The sequence below is a fragment of the Pteropus medius genome, unplaced genomic scaffold, assembly GCF_902729225.1.
Source record: "Pteropus medius unplaced genomic scaffold, Ma_sr-lr_union100, whole genome shotgun sequence".
In the NCBI taxonomy this organism is placed as follows: Eukaryota; Metazoa; Chordata; class Mammalia; order Chiroptera; family Pteropodidae; genus Pteropus; species Pteropus medius.
The window spans coordinates 11,524,787-11,546,498 of NW_024351543.1; the positions used below are offsets into that span (position 1 = coordinate 11,524,787).

The following is a 21,712-nucleotide window of genomic DNA, read 5'->3' on the forward strand; positions in this document are numbered from 1 at the left end:
CACTTTCTATTTTAGACTAATTACTTCCCCTCTGAGCCTCATTTCATCATTTGTAAGTTGCAGGAGATGAATCTATTCCCTCAGGGTTTTGGCAAGGATTAGACATAACAGACCGAGAGCACCTAATACTAATATCAGTTAATGTTTATTCAGGGCTTACAATGTGCCAGACACTGAGCTAAAGGGGTTTTATAATGCCTGGCATATGCCAAGTGCCCAGTGAATTGTAGTTGTCATTGATGGTGGCCTATAAGTGCTCCTGAGAATGGGCTGGCCAGGGCTGGGTGTTTGGTTAGAAACGGCCTCCTGGGTTTTCTAAAGCTGAGCAGTCGAGGAAGGTTACCAAAGCAAGGGCAAACCCTAAGGACTCTAGACCCAGGCAGGCACAATGACTTCACAGTACAGAATTCTTAAGTTTTCGAAAAGGTCATGAATGCTATTGAAAATCTAATGAAATTATAAAACTCTCTGCCCACACGTGCAATTTCGGGGATAGCGTCAGGGAGTTCATGGGAAACCCTTTAAAGTCCAGCCATGGGTTCCCTGAAGCTCACTTTATATTAAAAGTTCTTCGGAAGGAGGCACCAAGGATGAAGAAAGCAGATTGGACTCTTGGGGAACCAGGAGTCAGAAGTCCCGGGCCCTATTAACAAGAGACCTGAGGTCTTCTCTTTTTCAGATTAGGTGGCTGAACTAAGGTATCTTTCCAGCTTTATTTAAAAGTTCTGAAATTCTGTGACTCCAAGTGTCAGGGTAGGAGTAGGAGGCTTGCAGCCTCACTAATAGAAATGAAGTTCAATTTACAGGAAAGAGGCCCTGATGTTCTCTGTTCCTCAGGTGGGGTGCATGTGACTAGAGCCCCGTAGCTGAAGTGGGGAGTGAGGGCATGGGAGCCAGGTAGTTCCTGGTGGGTTATTATTTTAGCCAGCCAAGGAAGGCCCAGGAATCCAGCCTAAGAGGCAGATCCAATATCCTACGAGCAGGGGGGCCCAGATAATTTTCAAATATTGGAGACAGAAGCATCTTATGAAAAAAGCCAGGCCAGCAATCAGGACTTTGAACATGTCATCTGGGCAGTGGAACCTGCTTAGAGCAAGTGGTTAAGCATGGGTATCAAACTGAAAAGAAACTGGAGCAAATGTGGCCATTGGCTCAGCTCACATGGCCCCAGGCCCATTGGCAAGAGCACACATGAGGGACATGCAGAGCCTGGGACGCTCGGACCTGTTGGCAGTTATCTGGATGATCTCTCAGGATATGCTGTCTGGGTGACCCAGGAAAAGTTACTTAACCTTTCTGGGATTCAGTTTCTCTAGTGATTTTAGATAGGGTCAGTGGCTTAACAACTGGCTCTCTGAGGGGGAAAAATAAAAAGTCCCGATTTGTAGTGTTTGCCAATTTCTGTCGTGGAACGACTCTCACCATGGCCAATTTCAAGCTACCAGTAGGATTACAGGACTTGAGTTGGAAAGAGATGTACACAGTCAGCTCTTGCTTGCTGATAAGACCCAGCTCCAGCACACCACGGGTGGGTCTAATGGACCTTAAATACTTGGGGCTTCTGAAACCCTGATGTGCTAGAGAGTTAATTGGGATATTTCTAAAGGACTTGATTCTTCTGCCTGCTAAGCTTTCGAAAGGGAATTACTTTTTTGCCCACTGCCTCTGTGCTCTCTGCAGTCCTGCTTGACATCCAAGGCTCCTGTCTTCTGCAAGCTTCGAGGAAATGTGGCGAGAACTTAGCTCTCAGCAAGAACAATAAGTTGGCTAGAGAGAGAGACTGATTATCATGGTTCAGGCTGAAAAGCTTGGCAGGTAGTTGAAAAAAAGAGACAGGGCCAGAGGGCATTTCGTTTTGTTTTGTTTGTCATTTTAAAGCTTAAGATAACTTTTGCTCTAATAACCTGTGTGGAGAACATCATCATTCCAAACTTTTCTTTTTCTCCCCTCATCAGTCATTTCTACTCCTGTCAGCGAGAAAAGACCGACTACCAAGAAATATCCACGTGCCAGAGTTGTCACTGAAAAGCCTCTTTCAGGTAAGGCGGCTTCTTGAAGCACATGATTTTACTTCAGGCTTGGATTTGGGACCTTCCCTTTCAGCTGCTTCATGACAAATTTGTTATTTATCATAATTTTATGTTTGGGCCACAGCTAATCCAGGTTTTACTGATTCTAAACTTTATGGGTAAAGGAGTTTGAAGTTTCATATTGATATAGTGACTTCCATGATTGTTTCTGTATATTTTTCTTTTCCAGAAATATGTCTTCATTGGACTTTATGAGAAAATGGAACAGGTGCCCAAGTTAGTCCAGTGGCTCATCTCCATCGGCGCAAGCATTGAGACTATAGGGCCTTATCCTCTTCATGCCCTCATGCGACTCTGTATCCAAGCAAGTGAGTGTTCTCCCAGTTAGATACCCGCCCTCCCAGCTGTCCTTCCAGCTCTGAGCGCTGATCTCTGGCGCTCTGCTGAGCTCAAGGGAAACCAGAATTTAACCACTCGAATGTAGAATATTCACGTAATTCGAATATTCAACGATTGATTATTCAAACGAGTGAAGGCAGCAGGGAAACAGCATCGTTTTGATTTCTCCTGGGACCTAGTAGCTGCAGGAGGCCCGGATTGAAAGGATTCTGTGTTCCTAGACAGATTCTGGCAGCCGGGTGGGGCCCTGGGACCCAAGGAAGGGAATGAGACAGACAGCCTTGGTCTGACAGCGCTCCCAGGAGAGCTGTGGCGTTTCCTCCCACTGGCAAAGGCAGATGTGGTCTTTTTCCTGGTTCATTTTCTTGGGATTGGGGTGGGATCCAAAGGGAAACACTGGCTATTGCTGACATAGTTTGCTTGTGGTTCTTTTAAAGGACTCCTATTTTCATAAAATTTCTTTAAAAAATATATTATTAAAACACTCAAAACATATACACATTTTACACTTTAGAAAGAAGCTTTTTTTCTTTTCCAAGCACATATGGCATCACCGTTGGACATTTACCCATACTATTTCATAGCCGGAAGAGGCCAAGAGAGCTTGTCTAGATAGTCTTTCTCTTCTAGGCTGTATCATCTCCCTGGGAATGAGGGAGGGGTGAGGTGGCCAGGGACTCGAAGACCTGGGACCCCATCTTTGCTTTAGCCAGATTTGCCCTGCTGTTATTCATTTTATTATTGGGGACTCTGTAAGATATTTTATGCATACACAGGGATTGGTGAATATATTTAAAAGTAAAGTCTGATGAAAGGCAATCTAATCCAGACTTCCTAGTTTCCCTTTAGGAATCTGGAACCCAGGAAAGTGTGCGTCTGGTTATGAAGTCATGATTCTTCATTGTGTCTGCTTTTTAAGTTAGCTCCTGTGAGTATAGTCAGGTATCGATAAGAACAAGTGTTCAAGTTTGTCCCTGATTCGTTTCTCAGAGGAAAACTCTGACATGGTGTAAATGGTGTCCGCAGAGCTGGCAGAAGTGTGTGGCTTTTCTTTATCTTAGAAGCTACAAGGAAGGAGTCTGAGAAAAGAATTTAAGATATATGTCTTATTGATAGTAATGTATTAGAGTCATCTAATTGGAGATACTGACTTGCTAGGAGCTGTCACACCCTGCCCAAATCCTCTTTACACTACTGCTCTGCTCCCATCCCCACCTTCTGTGAGTGTGGGTGGCTCTGAGAGAATTGCTCTTTACCAACAGTACCAGCCAGAGAGGATCTCTCTCAACCTTGCCTCCCTCCCTGGGGGCACAGAAGGTCATCTCCTGCCTCAGGGTGGGTCAATGCTGTGGTGCATTTCACTCTCCAGAGCTCCCCATCAGGTCAGGCAGAAGCAGACTCAGCTGAGACCACATCTCTGCTTGCCTCCTTCCCCTTCCTCGCCCTGCTTCCTCACTCTCTTTCTCCTGAGCTCCCTCACTCGATAAGTCCCGTATATAAGAATCCAAATCTCAGATTCTGTTTCTAGGGAATCTGAATCACTTTCTGTAACTCATCCTTTCAATTCCCAAACTCCTGTGTCTCCCATACCTGTGTGCGTTGAGTGGCAAAGTGTGTTGGATGGATTACCCACATGGTTCCCTTAGAGTGGTAGATATGCAGAAAAGAACATAAATAACTCATTTAAATTCTCTCCAGAGGATAACCATCTTTTCAGATGGTTAATGGACCATAGGCCTGAGTGGAAAGGCCGCATCAACCAGAAGGATGAGGATGGCTGCACCGTCCTGCACGTCGTTGCCGCCCACTTCCCAGGATACCTCATCAAGCGTAAGTAGTGGACCACCTGGCAGGTGTTCTGTGGGTTGGATGGCTTCAGGCATTAGAGAATCCAGACAACTGACCACTACGTTTTACCCATCCCATTCTGCGACAGGTTCAGAGGACTAAACTTGGCCTTAAATTAAGCATGATTGGAAGGGTAGGCTCTATGCAGAAAGGATGTGGGACAAGAGAAGGAAGAATTGCTGGGCTCCAGGAGCTCTGGTTGGCTTCAAATGGCTTCTGTGGGGTTGAATGACTCAAGGACATGGGCTTCTGGCTGCATTTGTTCTCTCCCTCTTCACATGGTTTCTAAGTGCTTTATTTTACATCACATCTGTGCTAGCCACTAGAGATAAATTGTGAACCAGACAACAGACATAGTCCTACCTTCGTAGCACTTAGAATCTAACACAGGAATCGCATCCTTCCGCCATGGCCAGGCAGGCCACGTGAGAAAGTGAGGCTTGCACATGCAAGGAAAAGGCGGTTCTTTGATACAGACGTACCCCGTTAGCCTGTGAAACAGGAAGACGGTATGCACTGTCACACAGCTCTTTGAGTTCTCTCGTTTTTCTAGAAACTCTCATGGAGACAAGCATTTTTTTTTTTTTCCTATAAAAAAAGTTAGAGTAGCTGTGATGATAAATGATAATGGACTCTCAGCCCCAGTTGAAGGGAGGTGTTAGTGAGCACTGGGGAGCTCGTGCCTGGTGTGGCAGCAGCCTGGCTCTGATCATGGGAACCAGGCAGTGTTGCCATCTTATGGAAGGCTGGGCTTAAAAAAAAAACAAAACACTCATGATTATAAACGTTGGTTTGAAATGAAACATGCCTATGGATTAGACACAGCCCCAAGGTTTCCAGTTGGGGCCCTCTGGTCTGGTGGGTCCTTTTAGGAAGTCACAGTTTTCTTTCTTCAGCAAGTCCCAGGAGTAGCCAGCCCAGTGAGGTTCGTCTGTCTATTGTCATTCCCGACTGAACTGGGTCCCAGGAATCCACATCTGGGGGAAACAGAGAAAAGGTGTTTGATGGCTTTGAATTTTGAACTTTATTGAAATATAATTTATATACCATATCATTCACCATTTAAAGTATACAGCTCAGTGCTTTTTCATATATTCACAGAGCCATTCAACTATCATCACAATCAATTTGAGAACATTTTCGTCATTTGGAAAAGAAAACCCAGAACCATTAGTAGCCTCTCCCCATTGCCTCCTACCTCCACAGCTCTAAGCAGCCGCTCCCTAATCTACTTTCTATTTCTATGGATTTGCCTATTCCGGACATTTTATATAAATAGAATCATGCGATGTGTGGTTTTTGTGACTGGCTTCTTTCACTTAGCAGGTTTTCACAGTTCATTCACATCATAATGTGTATCAGTACTTAGTTTCTTTTCATTGTAAATAATATTCTATTGTGTGGATATACCACATTTTATTTACTCACTCATCAGGTGATGGGCACATGACTTGTTTCCATTTTTCAGCTATTATAAATAAAGCTGCTATGAACATTTGTGTAAAAGCTTTTGCGTTGAAATATATTTTCATTTTTCTCAGATACCTAGGAGTAGTATTGCCAGATCATATGGTAACTCTGTGTTGAAACTTTGAGGAACTGCCAGACTGTTTCCCAAAGTGGCTATACCATTTTACATTCCCACCAGCAATGTGTGAGGGTTCCAGTTTCTCTGTATCCTTGCTTAGACTTGTTATTATATGTCTTTTTGATGTCCTGTGTATTTTATTATCTTCTTAAAGACAGTGGTATCCTGGCAAACGTTTGACAGCTGGGATTTCAAAGAGAAAAGCTCTGGTTGTAGTGTCGACTGATTTCTATGGTGTAAATATTCCCCCCATGGCTGATTTCAAGCTGCCACTGTGATGTCATTGAACACAGAGCTGGGAAATGTGCAATAGCACACCATCATATTGCATTTTAAGATAGATGTAAAGAAACCTCATCATAGATAATAGCAAAATGTAGAACAATAATTAAGAAGTGATGAGTTTTACTTTTAATATATGTATTTATTGTAAGTAATAATTTATTTATTGTAAGTTTAAACAGTTTAGTTGTTATGATGGCCATTTATCGACCAGCTTACAACATTCCTGGACATGTAACAGTTGGTCCTCGTGGACGGGTATGAGCTGGCTCCAGTGTACCACTGTGATAAAGCTATTGTTAGCCTAGTAATTAATGGTTAAAGTAAAGTATGCCTCCAATCATCTCCAATCATTGTGCTGTCCTACACATCTCCATCCTAAAAATCCTTAAGAAAAGATATTTCTGGTTAAGACTCTGATTTGCAAAGAAACATGTCTCTACGTCTTCTGAAATACAGATGGCTGGAGCAGGGTTTGGGTATTTTATATACATGTAATGCCTTGGATATTAACTGCATGTGTTGATAACTTGGCAAGCATTCCATTCCCTGAGATTTAAACCAGTGCCATCCAATACAAGTATAATGAGAGTCGCATATACAATATAATTTTTAAAAATTTCTCCTCGATCCATTGGAGTTTAACATAAGGATCTACTTTTATCTTTTTCCAAATGGCTACCTATATGTCTCAGCACCAGTTATTTAGAAGTTTGTTGTAACCTCAGGGATTTGAGATGCTGCTAATTCTGAACTTTCTGTTCTGTTCTACTGGTCTTTTTGCCTGTTCATGTGTGATAGGCTCCTTTGAATCACCTTTCTAAAAACTAGCTTAAAAATTGAAACTATATGTCACACCAAGATGACTGAAATTAAAAAAAAAAAAGATGAATGATAACAAGCATTGACAAAGATGTGGAAAACTTGGAACCCTCAAGAGGATAGTGGGAATGAAAAGTGGTGGATCTGCTTTGGAAAAAAGGCTGACAGTTACTCAAAAAGTTAAACAGTTACCATATGATCCAGCAATATTACTCTTAGGTATGTGGAAAACATATGTCTCAACAAAAATTTGTGCATGAATAGTCATAGCATTATTCATAATAGCCAAAAAAGTGGAAACAACCCAAATATCCATTAACTGATGAATAGACAGACAAAAGTGGTACATCCATCCTACAGAATATTTTTCAGCCATTAAAAGGAATGAAATAGTGATACATGCTGCAGACAACATGAGTGAGACTTGAAAACCTTATGCTGAGTGAAAGAAGCCAGACACAAAAGGCCGCATGTTGTTTGATTCCATTTATATGAAATGTCCAGAATAAGGAAATCTCTAGATACAGAAAGTAGATTACTGGTTGCCAGGGGCTGGGGCAGGAGGGGGAGAATGGGGAGTGACCGCTAATATATATAGTTTTCTTTTGGGGGTGATGGAAACGTTCTGGAATTGGATAGTGGTAATGATTGCACAATTTTGTAAATCTACTAAAACGCACTGAATTCAACACTTTCAAAGGATGAATTTTATGGTTTGCGAGCTGTATCTCAATCAGAAAAATTTTTAAAGGCAAAAAAATTGAAAGTGCAAGTTTTTAATAAAAAAAAATCCCCAAACCAAACCAGCAACAACAAATCACTTCAAAAAGATGTGTGATAAAAAGTAAATCCTCATCACACATTTAACTACCAAAATATTTTTTGAGTGTCTTGCCAGTATATATATTCATAAAGCCAAATGTCTTTTTTTTTCTCTTTCAAATATGAATGTGAGCACACTCTACATGCTGTTCAGCAATTTGTTTTTTACTTCAGCAATATGTCTTGGCCATCTTTCCCTTATAGTACCTGCACAGCCATTTCAATTTTTAAAATAGCTCTTGGTACTCTCTAACATGACTGTACTCTATCGATGTATGTTTAAATGGTTTTCAGTTTATTTTGCTACTGAAAACAATGCTCAGAGAACATTTTTATATGTTCATCTTAGTGAACTGCTAGGAATGTATCCATAGGGTGATTTCCTAGTTGAGAAATTTCTTGTTCAAAGAGTTTGTATGCTTTATTGTGATGACCTCTTATTTAAATTTTAAATAGATTACATTAAAAATCAGAAGGTACAAAGGTACCCAATGAGACTCTCTTTGCTGCCTCTGTCTTTCAACTGTTCGGGAACCAATGTTATCAATATCTTCTGTTTTTTCCCACAAATATTTTTGTATGTACAAGTAAAAACACATATACAGTTTTAAGATGTTAGCATATTGATATGTATTTGGATTTTGAAAGCTATTGCTAACTTGAACCCAAGAGAGGTTGCCCCAATAGTGCATGAGGTTATCTCCATCTTGACTACATTTTTGGTACATGAAGAGTCAGGAAACCTGCAGATTCTTCAATGTGGCCTGAATTTCAAATCACCATTCGAAATAATTGCAGCATTATAGGGCCTTATAAATTTTCTGTTCTGTTGGCATTTTGGTGGGGACTACTTGTTATGATGGTCCCCCTGTTATGATGGTTCTGGAGCAGTGGTTTGAGAGTCTTAGGGCAGCAGTTGGACCCAAAGCCTGGATATGCTCATCTTTTAGAATTATAGAAGCAAAGATGGGTTGGGACTAGCTTCCTCTGTCTTGGTTACCAGTTACAGATGCTCAAACTAGTTTAGGCAAGTAGGGGAATTCATTGACTCATGTGACTAAAGAGCTGAGTTTGGTCGAGGTACTCCTAAGGTGTCTTCGAGAATCTGTCTTACTTCTCAGCTCTTCTCTTTCTGTGTTAGGTACATTCTTAGGCAGTCTCTCTTTCACCTGAAACCACCAGAACATTCTGGATTATGTTCTGCCAATTTTTTAATCTCAGCAAAAAGAATACCTTATTTCAATATTTCAGTAAAATGCCTTGGAATGAGTCTCAGTGACTTAACTTTGGTCTCATGAACCAATCGACCACTAGAGCCAGAGGATGGAATGATCTGATTGGCCAGGTCTCAGTCAGGTGTTTGCCCCTGGAGCAGGGGCAATGGTAGTGGATGTCATGCTGACAGGCATGTGTATCTGTCTTTCTAGTGTAAACTGCTATCAAATCAGGTAGAGTTGGGTTGGGGGAGAGGTGCTTTCTCAAAAGTAAACTGGCTTTTTATCAGAAAAAAGGCGAATGGATGCTAGTCAAGTAAAAAAAATAAAAAGTCTAGTATGTCAGTGGTCTTCAAATTTTGTTTCCTTATTCTTTTAGAAAATTTTGAAAACCTGTGTACCTCTTGACATGTTTTTAAGTTGACATCTAGAATTTTTTATCTATGAGTCTAAATAATTAAAAAGGTAATTTTCAGAATTTTGTTCACATTGATGTTTTAAAATAAAACTCCTATCTCACTCCTTTATTTGTATATAGTAGAATATAAGTACACAACAATTTGATGTTTTCTAATATCCATTTAAAATTATAGACATGATCTTTTAAAAAAGAAATTATAAGAGTTTATTAGAGTTTACTTGAGCCAAACAGAGGATATGCCTGGAGGACAAGTTCCTTTAGTGGTCAAAATATCAAATGTGTATTTTTTTGATTCATATTTCCAGTTTACTTTTTAAAAAGGAGTTTGCCCTAATACGATTTATGCTCGAAAGTCTTGTCATCCAGTGATACTCTTCCGGGTCAAAAGCACTCATATAACTTTAAATCTTAAATCTAAGGGTTAATTTTTTTCCGGATTGAATTATTACTAAAATTATGACTACAGAGATCATTAAAAAAAGCAAACATATTAAAATTTGAAGAGAAGGAGGTAAGAGGAGGATGGATTGTAGTGCCTTTTATTTATTTATTTATTTGTTTGTTTATTTATTTATTTTTTCAAAATAAGATTTCCTCTTTTTTGTAGACATGCATTATCACTGCCACAAGCAACCAGATATGTAGGATAGGTCTTATATATGGCATATGTGAGCACCAGCAGCCTTCCAAGTGGAATACTTGAAAGTCAGCTAGTTCCATATTTGGCTCCCGTTCAGCAGCTCTGTTGTCTACGAAAGGCCGTATGCTCCCTAAGCATCTTAAGGACAGAAAATACAATTATATAATTTTCAGGCGTACATTATAATTTGACATCTGTATATTTTATTGTGTGTTTACCACCCAAAGTCCAGTTTCCTTCAGCTACCATATATTTGATCCCCTTTACCCACTACTCCTTCCCCCTCCCTCCCTATATTTGACCCCTTTCACCCCATCTACCTCTTCCCTCCTCCCCCACCTCCTACCCTCTGGGAACCACTAGTCCATTGTCCATGTCCATGAGTCTCTGTTTGTTTGTCCTGGTCATTCTAAGTGCCTTTAAAAGGCACTGGGCAGGCATCTAATTTTCCTTTAGGTGATACCACGGAGGTCAGGAGTTTCACCTCCTTTGGAGCAATACATTATGGTAACTGCATTAGTTTTCCATGCTATGCAACAAATCACCATAAAATTAGCAGCTTAAAACAACATCCATTTATTTGCTCACAGTTCTGTACGTCTGGAGTGACAGACTGAGTTTTCTGCTTAGTGTCTCCTGGAGCTGAAATCAAGGTATTGGCTGGGCTGTGTTCTCATCTAGAGTTCCAGGCCTTCTTTCGAGCTCACATGGTTGTGGCAGAATTCAGTTCTTTGTGGTTGTGGGATTGAGGTCCCTGTTTCCTTGCTGGCTCTCAGCCAAAGGCTGCTGTCAGCTTCTACCGGCCACACACGTTCCTTGTCATGTGGCTCCCTCTGTCTTCGAAGCCAGCAGTGGAGAATTTCTTGTGCATCACATCCCTTTTGTACTTTGAATCTCTGCCCTCTTTCATCTCTGACCTCTATAGCTTTGACTTTTTGGGTTCATGTGACTAGGTCAGGCCTACCTGGAAAATCTCCCTGTCTTTAAGGTCAACTGTATGGGGACCTTAATTACATTTGCAAACTCTCATCGCAGCAGTATGTGGAGTAGTATTTGACTGAAGAACTGGGAGAAGGTATATGTATACCAGGGCCTGGGAATACTGGGGGCAGTCTTAGAATTCTGCCTACTCGATGGAGAAGAAAGAAGTAGGACCTTTTTATTTTGTCATATTTTTGTAAAGCGGAAGAACTGGGGAGACGGAAAGGAGAACACCACGAGCAGGATAATAGCTGGAGTTTAGGTGCCTGGTCAAGGTGGTGAATTTTAGGAAAGCATGGGTATGGAAGTTGGGGATTAGGCATCGACTCTTAATTTAACTCTCCGTGCCCACATAAGTCTTCATACCCCAGGGATACATCTGTTCTATTCTGAAAACGATTGCATCTGTGACCACAGAGACACCTTTATGTTTGGCAAATAGATTCGTTAAAGCAGCAAATAGAGCTGGCAGCCAGATGGTAGGAGCTGGGAGGGTAGAAAACAGTGACAACAAAAAGACCCTGATGCGAAGGCAATTGCCACTTTCTTCTACTGTCCCCAGACAGGCTTTTCTTTCTAGAAGAATATTCTGTTTCCTCTCTAGGGAATAAAGAAATCTGAAGTCACAGCTTGCTGTTATCCTTACAGCTACAACTGTTGCCTAGTAACCAGATTCCCCCTCTCCTTGCTTGTTGCCAAGGAGAGGGGAGAAAGGTATAGAGGAGCGTACTTCTCAATCTCTTAAAAGCTATTGTCCTTCACACTCCACACAGGACTCCTTGCTTCTGGGAGTTGGGTGAATTGCCCAAGGCCAGCAGTTCAGGGTCTGTAAGCAGAGGGTCATTGGTCTCCTTGTCTGGGCTGCTCAGGCAGAAACTGGGAAGACAGCACTCATGGGGACATCTCCTTACAGAAGGAACCGTGACAATGCCCCCTTTTCCTGTTGGCCTGCCCTAGAACAAACAGAGGATGTGCAGATGCTCCTGCGCTTTGGGGCAGACCCCACTCTGCTGGATCGGAACTCCTGGTCTGCTGTGGATGTCCTGAAGAGGAGTAAGAACTTCAAAGCCATCAACAAAATCAACAGTCACTTGGAAAAACTGGCTGCGTGTTCTAAGGACTTATCAGGTACAGCTTCCAGTGAATTAACTTTTTTTCAGAGAGGGCATAAAGCTGCTTCTGTGATATGAGATACAAATCAGTTTATCTTTTCTGGTATACGAAGATGGAAGTGAGACTTCCAGTCTTTGGAAAACTTGTTTGCTTTTTTTGAAAGAATGAGAAACTCTTATTTAGAGAATCTCTGCAACATTGTGAGAACTTCACCTTTAGATATCATGGGTGATTTTTTTTTTTTTTTAATGCATGCACATAGTAAAAAAGGAAAAAAATTCAGACAGAGCAAGAGATAAAAATCAATCCTACTTTTCAGAAACAACCATAGCCAACAATTTAAAAAACACTTATACTACACTAAATTATATTTATGCACTGATACATTAACTTATATTTCTATCTCTTGATTTATTAGTTTGGGACATCTATTGACTGACTGCTGTATAAGATGAAATGCAACAAGTCAGTCCAACTTGTTGAATTTTGCTTGTAATGTTATTTGTGTCATTTACATTCTGTTCCTTAACTCTAGGTTTTCTATGCTTCATCTATAGATTGATTTTAAAAATTAAAAACCAATAAATGGCATTTGCATGGTAGGATGATTATGTAAATGTTACACTTTCTACAACTAGTAGTGTAACTGGACCCATAGAAAAGAATGACCAAATGTCCTGAAAACTTTGCTTTTTAAATATTGTAATAATTATGTATGATGTCAGGTGGGTACTAGACTTATGGGGGGGAGGTCACTTTGTAAGTTATATAAATTCTACCCACTATGCTCTCCTCTTGAAATTAATATAATATTGAATGTCAACTATAGTTGAAAAATTAAAAAAATAAATGTGCTATTCTTTAAGCGTCCCAATTTAATGAAACATACATATAATATACATTATTACAAATATATGTATATATATGTATGTACACATATGTACTCTTTAGACTTTGATTTAGACTTTAGCCCCATATGCTATGCTTCTTTTAGTTCTTGTACTCATATATGACTCTGGTGGCTCACGCTGTCTGCTTAACTTTCTCCCTTGCTCTGCTAGAGTACTTACTCAAGTTTTTCATGGAGGAGACATGGATAATATAGACTTATGGAGTTTTTGAAAAGTCTTTCTTTAATCCTTTTATTGGTTGATAACATGCCTGGATATAGGCATTTTATTTCATCGATTCCAAGTTGCACTTTTCTCCCACATTTTAACATCTTTGCAAACTAGAATGTGTTTCATAATCAGTGACATGTCCCAGGTTGATGGTAGCCTTTTCTGGTGTGTCTGACAATCCATGGTTTCTTAGATTTATGAAATATGCCATAAAACTTTGTTCCTCACAACTCTGAAGAAATTGTTTGATTGTATTCTAGCCTCCATTTGCTACTGATTAGAAGTCTGATGTCAGTCTCATTTATCTTCCCTTCTAGGATTTTCTCTGTCCTTAGAGTTCTGAAATTTCTCTGGGATATGTCTAGGTGTGGGCCCTTCCTTATTCGTTCTTCTTGCTTGGCACTTGTTGGCCCTTTTGAATCTAACTTTTTTAGCTCAAAGAAATTATCTTTTATCATTTTGTTCCCCTTCAGTGTCTCTTTGCTGCCACTGTTAAATGGATGAGCTTCCTGAATTTATAACACGTCTCTCTACTTTACCTTAATGTTTTCTGTCTCCTTTTTTCTTTCCAGATCCTTAACTTGGTCTTCAGCTTTTCCTTTTATAATTCAGCTTGTCCATTGCATTTTTTAAATTTGGAAGTTCAGTTTTAATTTCTAAGAACTCTTTCCTGTTCTCTGATTATTCCTCATCTCTGGCAGCTTGTGCTTGTTTACATTTGCCATTTCTTCTTGGATGGCATTTAAGAATATTGAAAAAATTTTTTTAAAAGAACATCTTCTGCTCTGAATTATTTATATTGTGGGGGGGATCAGTTGTTCATTTTCTTGCTTCTCTTTTATGCTATTGGCTTTTCCTTAATTATCTTCTTATCTTTGGATGGTTTGCATTTATGAATGAAAGACTAGGCTGATGAATACTTAATAGATGGTTAGCGTGCATGTACTGACGTTATTTGGTTGTGTTTCCCTGGAAACACTTCCTCCCTGGAATGGATAAGTAGGTTTCAAGTTTCAGGCAGCTTGTAGGGTGTTGGGTGGGAGCAGGAAGCAGTCTGACAGACTGGGGATCATCGCAATTGCCAGGGTCAGGAAAGTTTTACATGGGGGAGATTGAAGCTGCTTTTCATTTAACACCCGCCTCTCCCATTTTCCATCTGTATTTTAATTTTTATTTATTTATTTAAAATATCTTCTGTTTCCATGAAACCATGGGAATGAGGGGAGAGAAATGTATTTACAGAGTCCTGTGTTGCATGGATGTTCTTTTAAAGCTGTGACATCATGTGTAGTTTTTAAATGGCCTCTATTTTAAGAAATTATGATTTCTTCTGTGAGATAGTGTAATTAACAAATCATTGTGAAATGCTTTCTGAGAGCTTACGCCTGTAATCTCTGTTTCAGAATGGTCTCTACTGTTTGAGAAATTGAAACTATCTTTGCCAGTGAATTTCCAAGTTTTAAAATGCCAATAAAAAAAGGACCAAAAGTAAATGGTAGAAAAATGATTGATTGTTTGCAAATTCGTTATTTATTAATTTTAATATTAATGCTTAGAATACTGTATATGTGTATATTTAGTGTTATAGACTTTAGCATAAATCAGTTATTTTTATTTAGTTTTTAAATTTTGATTTTTTTAGTTTCCTTGTATAATAGAATTTTTAAATATCTGTTAATCTTAAAAACATCTTTTCAGACAGGGTCTCGCTCTCCCTTCCTTTCGGTGCTTCTTTACCAACTAAATCCAGTCCAGCTTTGGAACTAAGAGAAGACACTCAGTAGAATTGCAGCTAGTCTCTTTTTTACTTATTAGAATTCTACTGTGCTTGCTTGGCAGAAAAGCACATGCAAGAGAAATGTGCCCCATCGCAGGCGTGCCATTTGGCTCACTGGATAGTTGATGATGGCAGTCAAGCCTAAAGCCCCCAATGCTCATTAGTAAACTTATTGGATGTTGAATCATTTTACAGTTTTCTAGACCACTGACCATGAAGTTTTCCTTGCCATGCTAGAGGCATATTGAAAGACTATAAGAGAAACATTAAGATAAAAGAAAAGCAAAAGAAAGTGATAAAAATCGGAAAAGAGGAAGAAGGCAGTTATCAGAAAGGGCTGGCAAGTGAGGATGTCTGTGTGTGGAGGGCAGCTTTTTCATCTGAGAAACAAAACCTGAGCAATAAAAGGTCTCGCTGAAGATTTCTGCTGTCCCCTAAACCAGAGATTCCCGATGTTGACGTGCACACGAATCATCGGGGAGCCTGTTAAAACGCAAATTTTGATTCAGCAGATTCAGGTCAGGACCCAAGATTCTGCATTTCTCGCAAGCTGCTGGGGGAAGCCAGAGCCCACTTGAGGAGCAAGGCTTTCTTTACTGCTGAGTAGTCAGGATTATGTAACTGTTTTTACCGGCCTCCCAAGACCACCACCAGATGGCAGCATGTCCATCTTCCCTGGCAGCTCTTGCTGAACATGTTCCTTAGGATCAAGAACAAGAGGTTTGGGAATCTTCTGATTCACTAATGCCTGGCCTTTTAAGTGAGCACAGATCCAGCTCTCTGAAGCTTTTCTCACTGATCCTCCATTGGGGAGACAGCTGCCTTCTGCATTGTGCTGGTGCAGGCATCTCTAGCACAGCACAGCACTCAGAGGATGCTGGAACCTTCTCTGTGTGTCGGTTTCCCCTTAGACAGGGCCTGTGACTCAGAGGCCATGGTTTGTCTCTGCATTCTTCAGCACCAAGATGGTGTCCTGTTTTTAGTAAACACAGGCCTGCAGTATTTACTTAAAGGATGCTCAAAATACTTTTTTCTTATTATAAAGGCAATATATGGTTTATTTCCGGAAACTTATAAAATATAAGAAAGGAAAACAAAATATATTAATTCTACAAAAACCCACCTACTCCCAAAACTTAATGTATCTGTGATTTGCTTATTTAGTCTTATTCCTTGAATTTATAGTTATTCATTTTATTTTTTTATAAAAATGAGATGGGTACATAAATTTAAATTGATAAAATGTGTGTAATAAAACTTACAAATTTTGCCTTTTTTAGCTTGAAAGAAAGATTTCAGGCAAAAATGAAATCTCCTTTTGAAATGATTTATTTCTATTTTCTAACACTTCTGAACACTATTTTAACTTCAGATCTCTTAGTTTGACTTTTAGTTTTAAATCTGCTTATATACTTATACATATATCTACTAAATGTGATCATTGTAGAAAATTCGTAAATATATAGTTTTATATAAAAAACAAAAATTTATCGTAATTACACTTCTGCATATTTTTATTCAGCCCTTTGGTTGTTATCGTTCAGTACTTACATGGTAGTCACATTTTTTTAGAAACGTGATTAATATGTATAAACAAACTTTATATCCTGATATTTCTTTTGTCTCTCATTAAGCTTATAGAAATTTTAGGATAAAACCAGACAAGTTTGGGGTAATAAACACGTCACCCATACCTACCGGGGATACCCTCGTCAGTGTTTTAGCCTTTCCCTTTCTGCATTCTTACATTGTTGATATCATTCTCTGGTTTCTTTCTTGTTGTCTGGAACTTTCTCTGCCCTATAATTGCCTTCAGAACCACACAACCATTCATATTATACAACCGCATCTGATTACCTCTGTGGTCAAGCGTGGTATATTTTTTTTCGATTTCAGGTGACTTTTATACCGATGCCCCTGGCGGAAAGATGATGTTCCCGGAAAGCTTGTAATGGCGTGAGCCAGGGAGGCAAGCGGCAGGTTGCCATCTGCTTGATAGTGAAGGCATTTCCTCCTTTACCAAGGGTCCTGTTTTTCTGAATTCTTTTTTGTGTCTTCCTGGATGTTTTAGGATGAAGGTGGGAGGGCCGAGTCCAGGAGTGCTGGTCAGTTATCGTTACACCACGTGCGTGTTTTCTATCTCAGAGTGAGCTTCCCGCTGAGGGGATGGAGGTCTTCTTTGACAAATGATTTCCCTTTCTTTTTCTCTGGAGGATAGTGCTAGAGTGGGTCTTGTTCCGTCTGGCACCTGAAGGTCACTTGATTAGACGGCAGTGGGCATTTGCCCCAGAAGTTGGTGTGTGTGTGTGTTTCTGGAGTTCTGACTTGATTTATTGAAAGGTCATCTGGCTGTGTATCGGAAGGCACAGCAGCTGTCAGAGCTCTGCTTGGACCCCTTGTACCATCGTGTGTGCTCCCTGTCATGGGAGCGCCTGAAAAGCCAGCACCTAAAGCTTGTTCTTAAGGAGAACAGTCTTTGGGCTCATGGAGCCTGTTTTGCTTGTGCTCCTTCAAACCAGTAGTGCCTGGGAATTTACTTCCTCCTGAGGCAGCCTGTGACCAGTGACAGACAGATGTGAGCATTTGAAAAACTGTTTTCCTCGCCTTGAATGGGGACAGCTGTGAGGTATGACTCACTCTAGACCTCCCCTGTGGGATCAGGCACGTCTGCTCTCTGCGTGGGACTTGACCTGAGCTCAGACTCTGGCCGGCCTTCCTCCCTGACCCCCAACCTGCTTCTCCCACTCACTTGTCTCCTCCTTAATAAACTACTTGCATACAAATCCTTGACTTAGGGTTGGCTTCTTAGGAAACCTGACTGCAGGTAGGATGCTTTTTATTTTCTTCCCATTTTCAAATAGTCCATCTCTTTTAAAGTATTCCTGCTTTGCTTTGCTAGACCATAACACTGAACATTTGATCATCTCTTTGCAACATGGTAGTGCTTACACTGCGGGCCAGGCCCTTTTCATTGGGTGTGAAGACAGATGTTCAATTTTGCTCCCCTATCTGTTCAGAAAGATTCTGTTCTAACCAAGAGTGCTTTTTGAGTGCATAATCTGATATCAAATAAAACATTTGCCCTTTTTCAACATTCCATCAGTGGGCATTTCCTAATTATGACTACTTTCTCAAGTAAATTGAACCAAGGGAGTGTTGTCTTCCCTTCGTTGGCCAGAGAGATGGCTCCTTACTCTTGGCTTTTTCTGCTTGCCCGTGTGACACCTGTGTGGCTGTCAGGTACAGTAGTCCCCCCTTATCTGCAGGGGACCTGTTTCAAAGCCCCCAGTGGATACTACCTGAAACTGTGGATAATTACTGAACCCTATTTTTTTTTTTTTCTGTATATACATACCTATGATAAAGTTTAATTTCTAAATTAGGCACAGTAAGAGATTAACAATAACTAATAATAAAATAGAACAATTGTAACGATATGCTATAATACAACTTATGTGAATGTGGTCGTTCTCTCTCTCTCTCTCTCTCTGAAACTGAATGGCTACTAAGGGACTTGTGGGCAGGTAGCATGTTCAATGTGGATACACTGAACACAGGGATGATTCATGTCCCAGGTGGCATGGAGCAGTGTGACATTTCATCATGCTACTCAGAACAGCATGCAATTTAAAACTCACAAACTGTTTATTTCTGGAATTTCCCATCTAATATTGTTAGATTACTGTTCACTGCAAGTAACTGAAACCGTGGAAACCGAAGCTGTGGATAGTTGGAAGTTGCTTTGCAACTCCAGTCATCCTCCAGCTGTCCCTTCCCTGAACTGTTGTATCAGTTATCTACTGCTGCATAACAGACCACCCCAAAACTTAGTGGCATAAAACAATAAGCATTTTTTTTTTTTAGCTCATGATCCTGCAGGTCAGCAGTTTAGGCTGGGCTGTTCTCATAGCCTTAACTGAACTCCAAGTGTCTATAGTCTTGCTGGTCTTGGCTCTCTGACATCTATGTGGCCCAGCTTTAGACAACTGGGCTGATTCTTCTTTGTTCTATGCTGTCTCATCCCACAGAAGATTGGCCTAGACCTAGTCACAGGGCAGAGGTCAGGGTCCCAATAGAGCGTATAGAACTAAACAAGGCCTCTGGAGGTCCAGGCTCAGAGCCAGCACAGAAATCCCATCCACTGCATTCTGTTGGTCATAACAAGTCATGAAGCCAGGCCAGAATCAAGGATCTGAGAAGGGAAAAGTCTCCACCTCCTGATGGGAGGAGCCGCAAAGTCACTTGGCAAAGTGTGTGGATTCGCCAAGGGGTAGAGAATTGTGGTTGTTTTCTGCAGTCTCCCGCAGCTGTGATCTCACCTGGTGGTGTTTTGCAGGCCTGAGCAATGGTGATGGACCCATTAGTGAGAGTGACCTTTTCCGGAAGGCCTGTGCGCAGCTGGTGACGTACATGAACTCAGGAAACCGGTTACTGTATAAAAACTTTATGAAGCAAAATGTAGTCCAGAGGTTCTTGCGCATCCTTTCTTCTTTGCAAGGTAATTTTTCTCACGACATTCAATTATGTTAAAGATGATATATGCTCGCTCATTAAAACTTTTTCTATTATCTTTTAAAAATTAATTTAGAAAATAAACGAAATGATCTACATGTAAAACATTCAAACAGCACAGAACATTCTTCAGTGAAAAGTCTATCATCCGCCCCAAACTTTCAGTCCCTAAATCTCATCCCCGGAAGCAACCTCTGTTACTAGTGTTTCATATGTCCTTTTAGAATTACCCTTTGCATAGACTGTCCTTTTTTAATATGCCACAGATGTTTTTCTTTTCTGTAGAGATATTGACGAATGTTGGTATATAAAGTTATTATAAAATTGCTTGTTAATTTTTTTTCATTATGGGGAAATCAGGAAAGTTCCAGAAAAGAACTTTAGATGACAAACTTTAGATAATTAGGGGAAATTCTAGAAATCCTAAGAAGGTAAAATTTTGTCTTTTTAACATCAGCAGTTAGTATGGGCTATAAAGCACTCACTTGGACCCCGTAGGGCTGAGATGTCTCAATTTTAGAGAGAGCTGCAAGAAGGCGTGGCCTGTGACCCACAAATGCTTCTTCAGGGTATGTAGCAGATCTTAGTGCTGAAGGCTTGTTCTGAATTTTAACTTTACTACTTACCAGATCTGTGACCTTGGGCCAATTACTTAACATCTTTAAGCTTTAGTTTCTTCTTCTCTGCCTTGTCTGGGGAACTAAACTTCTGAGATGACCTATATAAAATACTTAGTCCAGTTTCCTGCACATAAAATGCTAACACCCACCAGCCATTAAGGCAGGTGGAGGTGAGGCAAGTTTGCCAGGCCGTTCTTTCTTTCTTGGATATGAGTGGGTCAGAGATAAGCGGCTCACCTGTGACTCTGGGATGAAGCCACCTTGTTTGCAGTCTTGTAGACGTAGGCCATTCTGTGCAACCACTTCTAGGGAGCCTTTGGCGTTTGGACTTTATGTCATCCAACCCATGACCCGTGAAGACTGGCCTCATTCATACTTAGGGTTGTGAAAATAAAACACTGGTCTTTGGTAAACATCTAAGGGCTGCAAGATGAGAATGCTACTCTTGACTGTCCTTCATGTCCTACGGCCTGTGCTCCTGTGTTCTCTCTCTCTCTCTCTTTGGGGACTGTGTATGCTGGTGTGGTCTTTCTATCTCTCACTTTGGCTAGGTTACTTTCTCGGTTCCTTCCTGCCCCTTACTCTTCCTGTCTTTCCTGAAAGTCTTCTCCCAATTCTCTTTCAGCATCTCTAATCCACCCAACTCTCTTGAATTTTTTTCTCTTTCTCTCTTTTTTTCTTCTTCATTTCCTTAATTGGCCACAGGATAGAATATTTAGAACTATTTCTGTTGGAAGTGGCAGACAGATTCGAATTGGCTTAAACAAGCAAAAAAGTGACATTTTAAACAGTCATAGTAGGAATGCCAGGCTGCCTTCGGGTACAGCTGGTCCGATGATCTAACCAATGTCAGCAAGACCCAGTATCTCCTGTCTTTTAATCCAGCTGTCCCCTGGCTGGCTTTCACCTTAGACTCTCTGTGGAGACAAGATCCTGGACTTTATTTTTTCCAGAGTTTCTGGACCTACAGACCCAGCTGTCTCTCAAGTTTGAACAAAAGTCCTTCACTTTTGGTCACAGTGTGTATCTCTGAACTAGTATTTGTGGCCAGGGGGATGGTGAGTCCTGATTGGCTTAGACCCAAATCATACCCTGCCCGCTTCCTTGCCATGTGGAGAGTGCTGGTGGTTGGGAGAGCACTGTTAGCAGAAGACAAACGAATAGATTCTGGAGCACGAAAATTGCAAGTGTCTAATATAAAAGTTTGTATTTTACACTTTTATTTTGCTGGTTCCTGTTAAGCTGAAAGGGTAGCCTATACTGATTTTTCCTCATTTTCAAATGATCACTTTAAATGTTAAAATAAATATTCATTCAGAAGACTTAGAAAAATATAGGAAGTAAAAACTAGCAAATGTAGAACAATTTGCTCTTATTTAGGTGACCTTCTTCTCTTCCTCCCTGCTTTCTTACTGGTAGGATTGCCAGACAAAATACAGAATGCCAGTTGAATTATAATTTCAGATATACAATGAGTGCATTTTTAGTATAAGTATGTCCCAAATTTTGCATGAAACATGCT

General features: G+C 40.4%; 1 protein-coding gene across 4 annotated transcripts in view; it reads left to right on the top strand.

The window, feature by feature from the left end:
* The window catches only part of TRANK1 (tetratricopeptide repeat and ankyrin repeat containing 1), a 92,822-nt gene that overhangs the window by 34,576 nt on the left and 36,534 nt on the right, over positions 1 to 21,712 (top strand). For 2 of the 4 annotated variants that reach the window (XM_039843372.1, XM_039843373.1), the window contains 5 exons: positions 1,956 to 2,039; positions 2,260 to 2,398; positions 4,128 to 4,259; positions 12,005 to 12,175; positions 19,395 to 19,556. In XM_039843372.1, the coding sequence (XP_039699306.1) occupies positions 1,956 to 2,039; positions 2,260 to 2,398; positions 4,128 to 4,259; positions 12,005 to 12,175; positions 19,395 to 19,556 (688 nt within the window). Of the gene's footprint in view, positions 1 to 1,955; positions 2,040 to 2,259; positions 2,399 to 4,127; positions 4,260 to 11,960; positions 12,176 to 19,394; positions 19,557 to 21,712 lie in introns of those variants that run through there. The other 2 variants (XM_039843374.1, XM_039843375.1) reach the window with 2 other exon arrangements.